The sequence below is a fragment of the Macrosteles quadrilineatus genome, unplaced genomic scaffold (genome assembly GCF_028750875.1).
Source record: "Macrosteles quadrilineatus isolate MER2022 unplaced genomic scaffold, UCM_ALF_1.0 Scaffold_3__2_contigs__length_128488019, whole genome shotgun sequence".
In the NCBI taxonomy this organism is placed as follows: domain Eukaryota; kingdom Metazoa; phylum Arthropoda; class Insecta; order Hemiptera; family Cicadellidae; genus Macrosteles; species Macrosteles quadrilineatus.
The window spans coordinates 75,043,602-75,052,335 of record NW_026542596.1 but is presented as its reverse complement, the minus strand read 5'-3'; the positions used below and the strand labels follow the sequence as shown (position 1 = coordinate 75,052,335).

Sequence of the window (8,734 nt, the reverse complement as noted above, 5' to 3'; positions counted from 1 at the left end):
CTTTTTGTTAATCACTCAATCTGCTCTCCAATAAAGAGTTCAACCAAGGCCCCACTAGAAAAAACAGGCCATGCTGCAGCACGGGCAGCGCAACACTACGCCACAGTGGTGGATAGTTGTACTAAACTCTTACCATTAAATTCTTACAGACAGCCAGCTTGTTTCTTTACCTAATGGTGATGGCAATGAATTTATCAATGAAATCTATCCACTAGTGTGACCTGCAGCTTGGCCTGTTTTTATAGTGGGGCCTTGGTTCAACCATAGACAATAGAGTAAATATAGACTGTCAAAGAAAGGTTTTGCGATCTGCCGCTAGAGCGTTATCGCCGTTCGATATCGGTTATCGGTATTCTATTCGGTTTCATCGTCGACTACTCGCCAGCTGTTACCAGCACTACCACTCTTGCAAACGAAATGCTTACTATATCTCAATTATCTTTCTGCAATCGCGTCAAAATCATGTGTTGTGCCCTTAAATATATTAAATTAAAACCCATTTTGTTAGAGCCACTTCTTTCATTGTATTTAATAACAAAAACCAAAACTTAAAGTAAACATGAAACAATAATATATATCAAACCAGATGACAAGCAAATAAACAAACTATTAATGTAGACCTCAGGACATCTCCCTCTTAAAGTTCTTCTATGAACCTCTTAGCAGGTTTAACAATTCTGGTAGGTCTGTGTATGGTTGAAGAATGATTATGTAGGTTGGATCTTGGTGTATGTGTCTGTCTTGGAGGAAGTGTCTGTGTATGGGGGTTTTCTTTATCAGGATTTTCTCTTTCTCCAGAGGAGAACATAGGGAATAAGAATTTTGAATTCCTGATATATCTTCCTCCCCTTTTTGTTTCAACATTATATTTCCTGTTCTCTAACTTCTCCTTGATTACCCCTTCTTCTCTTCGGTCCGATACCCAAACTTTAGCGTTTTCTGGGTAATCCTTGACCTGGGTCACTCTATGTCTTTTATTGAACTGTTGTTCCTGTTTCCTCTTTTCTTCCATTTGTCTAAGTCTATATCTATTGTGATTTGGAGTGGCTGGAAGTAGAGTTGCTTTATTCACTGGTAGATTTGTTCTTAAAATCCGTCCCATTAATAGTTGTGATGGGCTATAACCACATTCCTTTGGCGTTGTATTGTATGCCAATAAGCCCAGATGTCTATCCTTACACTTCTTTAATATGTTTTTGAAGATTTTCACACCACTTTCAGCTTGACCATTGCACTGATGATGGTATGGTGAACTAGTTTCCACTGTGAAGTCGTATTCTGATTTGAATAGTTCCCATTCTTCTGATAGAAATTGCACACCTGAGTCTGATCTAATTGACTCGGGGATGCCATGCTTTTCAAACGATGTCTTCATTGATTTAATCAATATTGCCGTTGAACAGTTAGATACCTTATATACATCGATGTATTTGGAATAATAATCCATGAGAATTATGTATTTATCATTGTTGAATTCACAAAAATCTACTCCGATTTTCTGCCAGGGTCTTTCAGGAACCTCTGTAGGAATCATAGGATGGCGAGGAGGCACTCTGTCAGCAATGCATTGCGGGCAATAGGTTACTTTTTGTTCGATGTGATGATTAATTTTGGGCCACCATACTGACATTTTAGCCCTTTCTTTACATCTTTTAATACCTTGATGACCTTGATGAATATTATCTAACATTTCTTTTCTCAAGGATGGAGGAATCACTATTTGATTATTTCTCATAAGTATATCTTCATTGATCGACAATTCTGCTTGATGATCCCAGTATTCTTTTAATCTTTCATTTAATAGGTTCTTATTTTTAGGCCATCCTTGAATTGTAATATCTAACAATTCCTGTAATTCTTCTCTTTGATTTTTTATTATTACATCTAATTTATTAGATGATACTGGGATTGATTGAACTACTGTTCTTACACATGCTTCTGCTTCTTCTGCAAGTTTCTCAATATCATCCTCTTCAGTTTTGTTGATTGGCGCTCTTGATAACGTGTCGGCAGTTGTTAATTGTTTTCCTGGTACCCACAATATGTCGTACGAATATCTCATTAATCTCATTTTAAATCTCTGAACTCTTAGCGGCAGTTCATCCAAACCCTTACTACTTAAAAGAGGAATCAGAGGTTTATGATCAGTTTGAATTTGAAACTTCAATCCTGTTATAAAATTTTTGAAACGTTCACATGCCCATACTATTGCATACGCCTCCTTTTCAATTTGTGCATATTTCTGTTGAGTCGGTGTTAAGCTCTTTGATGCGTAGGCCACAGGTTTTAAATGTCCTTGATGTTCTTGCAAAAGTGTTGCACCCAAACCATAAGCTGATGAATCGGCCGAAATTATAGTTCTCCTTTTCAAATTGAATGGTATTAAGGCAGGAGTTGTTTGTAAACTCTTTAAGGCTGTTTTAAATGATTGTTCTTGACTAGGACCCCAAACAAAAGCCCTATCTTTTTTTAGTAGTTCCCTCAGTGGTTGAACGATATCAGCAAGGTTTTCTATGAATTTTCCGACATGATTCAACATCCCTAGAAATCTCCTAACACTTCCCACATCACTGGGTGTGGGGAAATCGATTATTGCTTGTAAGTGTTTGGGATCTGCTTGAATCATACCAGAAGAAATAATGTGACCTAAGAATGAAATCTTTGTTTTTCCTATTTCACACTTGTCATTTAAGGTAACTCCTTCTTTTTCCAATTCTTGTAACACTTGGTCTAGTCTGCTGTCATGCTCGGGTTTACTGTCTCCGGTAATTAAAATATCATCCATATAACACAAAATTCCTGGGATGTCTCCAATAATACTTTTCATCCTGTTACAAAATATTTCCGGGGCTGTTGAAATTCCGAAGGGAAGTCTTTTAAAACAAAATCTACCAAATGGTGTTATAAATGTTGTCAATTTTGAGGAACCCTCATCTAGCGGTATTTGCCAAAACCCCGAATTAGCATCTAATTTTGAATACCATTTGGAATTCCCTAGACATCCAAGTAAGTCCTCAACAGTATTAAAAACGTTATTTTCTCTCTGTAAATGGTTGTTTAAAGCTGAAGGATCAATGTGTAACGAGTTATTTTCCCTAGGGGGGTATATTTTTGCTATTTGGCCGCGCACCGATTGTTGAGGTGAGCGAGCGGCGGCAGCGAGGCTAGCGAGCGCCCTTTGACCCGGCTTATCAGTGCCGATAAGCCTGGGATATCCTAGATCTTCAGGACAGTATAGGACGAACATTAGAGTGGTGGATCCCGTACAGTGAAGAAGGCAGTGTTGGTGTCCAGTGGAGACGGCCGGCGTACGTGGGTGGTACAGAGAAGTGTACGGTGTCGTGTGATATTGGTGCTCAAGGAGTGAGTGTCGGCATTCAAGTTGGGTAGTGAGTCAGTAACCCACTTGTGGTGAGTGGACGACGTTTTATTATATTTTGGTTTAAGAGAGTTAGAGAGTTAGAGTTGTAACCGTGCTAGTCAAAGCCTGACGATAGTTAGGATTTATTTATTAGTCAGGAATAATATTAAAGTATATTCCTGACGGTTCTGGGCAGGTGCTAGAGCGCAAATAATATAATTTATTGACTGTAGTAGTTATTATTTTGCGTTGTACCAAGAGTTAGTTATATTACTAATAACTCTGAGGCCCGACAAACCTAGGCTGCACGATTTAGCGTGCGTAGTTGGAAACACGTGGCCAGTAGGCTAGTAGCTAATATTATTAGCCTATTAACAGAAGCCCAGCTAAGTAACATAAAGTTGGTAGTAGCAGTAACAGTAGTAGGGTTGTTATTGTATATTCGTTCGATTATTTTAATTTAATGGTAGTCCAACACGTTATCTTGGTAGCTTGGATAGCGGAGTACCGGCTATCAGATAATATATCTATCTAGTGTTTGGAACGTAGTTAATATTTATTTATCTGCTACTAAGTAGCTCAATATTTTAATAGTGCAATTGCCATTCAGTTTTGCTTGTTTGGCTTGGTATTTATTGAGACCAGCTACTAGTGGTGTAGTCACTCTACCTATAGTGCACTTGTATTGTTATCTGGTATTATTATTGAGCGAACCGTTTGATTGTTAGCTTGGGCAATAGAGTTGTGTATTGGATTATAGTGGCCTAGTAGACCCCGCCTGGTGATAACTCGTGTTGTGGTTTTTATTGGCCAGTCGTCGTGTTACTCACCGTGTTTTAGGCACTCTGGGCTTAACTATTGGATAGTTAGGACGAAGCCCGAGTTGCGTAGTCAGCAACGACCCCCTAGGAGTGTGGAGAATCGGCGTAGGCCTGGTAGTGATTATTGCACGTTTGTTTTGGTGACTTGTTTTTGACTTGTTCACAGTGCCCGTGTATGAGCCAGTCCTATACCGGTTAGACCCGGCTATTGGCCTAGTGGTTTCCCTGACCTTATCGCAGACCCTGGAACTTTACCCAGCCATTGTAGGCTGAGCTATCCCCGGCAAACGGTTGCGACTGCTGCACTAATATTTAATATTTTTTTTCCAGTGCAGAAAGTAGCGTCGCAAGATGGCGCCTGCGAACAGGGACTGAGGTTGGCAGTGGTGCTGAGTCGCTGACGTATTAACGGCGCCCGAACAAAATAATTTTATTTGTGCAGATTTGCTGCGGACTTGTGCAGATTGGCTGCGGACCTGAGCTGTCGAGCAGAGTTTTAGGCAGACCTGCTGTGATTTTATAGTCGGTTGGGTAGGCCTAACCTGTTTTCTGTTACAGTGTGGTGTGTTGTGAACCCTAATTTATTTAGTGGTTGTATACATAGATATTAGTTAGTAATTTTAATTTTGCTAATTAATTGAATTTTATCATTGAATATTATTTGAGTGAGAACCCTTGTTGTGTATTTGTGGTTTGACTTTCACACCTATAATTGGTTTGATTTATTATACCGGTGTTAAATATATTTTAATTGGTTACGCCCTTATTTTTGCGGATTTGTCGTGGTGTTTTGAATTTTAAATATGGTTGTGACTACGAGTACGACGTCTGTGCTGGGCGGTACGCCTATTACGTCTGCTATTGCTACGACGAGTTCTGGGGTTAGCTCCGAACTGTCGGTGATGACGACATCGTCATTGTGGCCGGCGTCTTCGCCCGTTTGGCCGACAATTTCTTCAGTAGTGGCTACGACGGTGACAACTTCGTTGACCTATTCCGCGCCAGCGACTATGTCCTTGGGGTCGCAGCCCCGGGACAGTCGCGTGGGTTGGATCTATGACCTCTCGAAAGGGGAGCTCATGAGAACGATGGACCAGTATGGTTTGGTGACCACTGGTACTTCTGCGGAATTACGGCAGCGATTCTCGTCGTTTTGGAAGCAGCGGAATGCCCGTCGGTACAGCGATGATAGGCTGTGTACAGCTGGGGCTGCTGCACCGACATATTTACCGCCCGCTACTACAACTGTGGAGCTTCCTAACCCCCCGAGAACCGTACCTCAGGTACTGGGTAATACGGAATCTAACAAAATAGAGATAGGGGAACTTAGCAGGGAGTTAGAGGCGGTCAAAGAGATTCTTGGGTTGTCTTTGGAGACTGATACCCGGACTCTTCGAGAACAACTTGCATTGGTGGTGCGACAGGCGAGGGGCTCGCCGAGTAATGGGGTCGGCTATGGGTTCGAAAGACCCGCCAACCCTACGTCACCTGTTGTGGCTGCTCCAATGCCTACCTTTGGGTTACCTAGTAGACCCGAGGGATGGCAGCGGCCCAATGATAGTTCTGAGAGACCAGCCCGGCCTTCGAGCTTGGAGCTACCTCGAGGCTCGGATATGCTCTCAAATGAGGCCAGCAGGGTGGAGCTAAAGGATTGCTCCAAAGTATGCAACACGGTACGGAAGTGGGGTTTAAGGTTTGATGGCCGACGAGACCCTGTGTCGTTCCTGGAGCGCCTTGAAGAGCTGATGGTCTCGTACTCTATAACATCAGAAGACCTGCTCAGAGCGCTGCCGGAGCTGTTGCAAGGCTCAGCGCTTCTATGGTACAGGAATTGCAAGGAGCTCCTGTATTCCTTTGAAGCTTTCCGGCGTCAGTTTGAAATCCAGTTCTTCCCACCAGGATATTGGAGGAACTTGGATGAGGAGATCCGGAAAAGGACACAGGGTGAAGGCGAGCACTTCCGGGACTACGTTGTTGCCATAAGTACCTTGCTTAGGCGTAGCGGTACGTTGTCAGAGCATGGTAGATTAGACTTGATCTACAACAACATGCGACCTGAGTACAAACTCATGGTGCGACGGCGGGACTTCCGCAATCTGGCCGAGATGGTTGAGTTGGCCGAAGACTACGAGGCCTATCTGCGAGAGAAGGCGGCCTTTAGACCTCCTCCTTCTCCGAACGTAGCGCTGGTTTTGGAAACCGCCTACACACCCAAAAAGAAGGTGGAGAAGCGCGCCGAAACTGCCGCCGTCGAGAAGCGGAGTTTCGAGAGACCATCTCCGGAAGCCGAGTCGCGTGGGCGGGTAGCTTTGAAGTCGGATCGGGTCCACGGTCAACGGCCCGTGACAGCAGCTAGAGTGCCTGAGGGTCCAAAGGGGACGGTGAAATGTTTTAGGTGCCAGGAGATTGGTCACTTTGCCCGAGAATGTGGTAAACCAAGGACCGTCTCCTGTTTTGGGTGTGGCGAACCTGGTTTGACGGTGAGTCAGTGTGGATGTCGTGCGGGAAACGGCAGGCCAGCTCAGATATCAGGAGGTCAACTGGGCAAGGCCACCCAAAACGAACGACCTCAGAAGAGTGGTCCGAGTGGCTCGGAAAACTAAACAGCCTGGTTGGTGGAGTAGACGAGAACCGGCTGGTTTCGGAGACAAGGCCCTTTGTTGAAGTTGTGCTGATGGGCAGCGTTTTTAAGGCGTTATTGGACACTGGGTCCGTAGTTAACCTGGTTGGGCGAGAAGTCGCCGATCATCTTCAACGCCAGGGGGTAGAACCTTTTAAGAAACCCTCTCCTCTAAGGATGGCAGATGGGTCGCGGTCTAGGGCCGAGTATTCGTTCCGATTGGCAGGGGAGGCTGCGGGAAGACGGTGGGTTGGAGACGCCTTGTACGTTCCCACTCTTACCACAGATATGATTTTGGGTATGGATGTCATACGACATCTCGGACTTGTGACGGTCGTGACGGAGGTGATAAGAATGGGCGTGGGTGAGGACTGTTCTGGTCAAGTGGGCTGCCTAGATACAGTCGAATTTAGTGACCAAGACCCCAGAGGCCCTGACGATGGAGATCCCCGTCTTATTCCTGAAGCCGACGTATCTGACACTTCGTTGGCTGGTAGTGGGGTGGATTATGATCCCGCTTGTGATGACGTCAAGGGCGAAGGAGTGATAAAGCCGTTGACGGAAACCCAAAGCCAGTCGTTGGCGATATTCTTGAAGGGAGAGCTGTCAAAATTTGACGATGTGCCCGGGAAGACCCATCTCTTGGAGCACGTTATTAGGCTGAAAGAGGGAGTGGTTCCGGTGAAGCAGAGGCATTACCCGAGAAATCCAGCTATGCAAGCTGTGGTTAATGGGGAGGTGGAGGTGATGTTGAAGGATGGGATTATAGAACCTTCTTCGTCTCCATGGAGCTCACCGATCGTGCTGGTAAAAAAGGCCTCGGGCAAATTTAGGATGTGCCTTGATTTGCGAAAGGTTAATGAGGCCAGCGTGCCGGACGCTTACCCCCTGCCGAGGATAAACGCCATTTTAGAAAAGCTTCGGCGGGCCCGGTACATAAGTACTCTCGACTTGTACCGTGGTTATTGGCAGGTGCCTCTCAATGAACGGAGTCGCCCGGTTACCGCCTTCACGGTGCCCGGGATTGGCTTATTCCAGTTTAAAGTGATGCCTTTTGGTTTGCATTCGGCGGGGGCCACGTTTCAGCGTTTGCTGGACAAGGTGATCGGCCCGGACCTAGAACCATCGGCATTTGCGTATCTGGATGACTTGGTCTTGGTTTCTGAAACTTTTGAGAAACATCTGGAATTGTTGAGGACCGTCTTCGCCAGATTGAGAGGGGCGGGATTGCGCCTGAATCCTGACAAGTGTCATTTTTGTAAGACCCGGTTAAAATACCTGGGTCACGTAGTCAGTGATGCTGGAATCGCGACCGATCCAGAGAAGGTCAGGGCAATCAATGACTTTCCTACACCGCGAAGCGTGAGGAATCTTCGAAGTTTTCTTGGGCTGGCCAGCTGGTACAGGAGATTTGTTGACGGATTTGCGTCGTTGGTCAGACCTTTGACCAAGTTGCTAAAGAAGGGGGAGAAATGGCAGTGGGGCTCAGATCAGGAGATTGCTTTCGAAGCAATGAAGAACCGCCTGAGCTCAACACCAGTTTTGGCATGCCCGGATTTCTCGAAGACGTTCGTGCTGCAAGTAGATGCCTCAAACGATGGCCTTGGTGCGGCTTTGACGCAAGACCAGGCCGGTAAAGAGGCCGTAGTGGCATACGCGAGCCGTCTGTTGACAGACCAAGAGCGGAAATATACGACTACCGAGAAGGAGTGTTTGGCTCTGGTCTGGGCGGTGCGGAAGTTCCGACCATATCTGGAGGGTTATCGCTTCGTGGCCATAACGGACCATGTGGCATTAAGATGGTTGATGAAGCTGCAGGAACCGTCCGGTCGGCTTGCTCGTTGGGTTATGGAGTTGCAACAGCATGATTTCGAGATCCGGTACCGCAAGGGTACATTGAATCGTGTTGCAGATGCTCTCTCCCGTCAGCCC

The 8,734-nt window shown here is 45.4% G+C and overlaps 1 protein-coding gene across 1 annotated transcript; it reads right to left on the bottom strand.

Moving 5' to 3' along the window:
- Positions 1 to 637: 637 nt before the first annotated feature.
- On the bottom strand, positions 638 to 1,375 carry LOC128989312 (uncharacterized). Its single transcript, XM_054411192.1, has one exon. It carries the CDS (start codon positions 1,373 to 1,375, stop codon positions 638 to 640), a length of 738 nt encoding a protein of 245 aa, XP_054267167.1.
- Between the last annotated feature and the right edge of the window lie 7,359 nt (positions 1,376 to 8,734).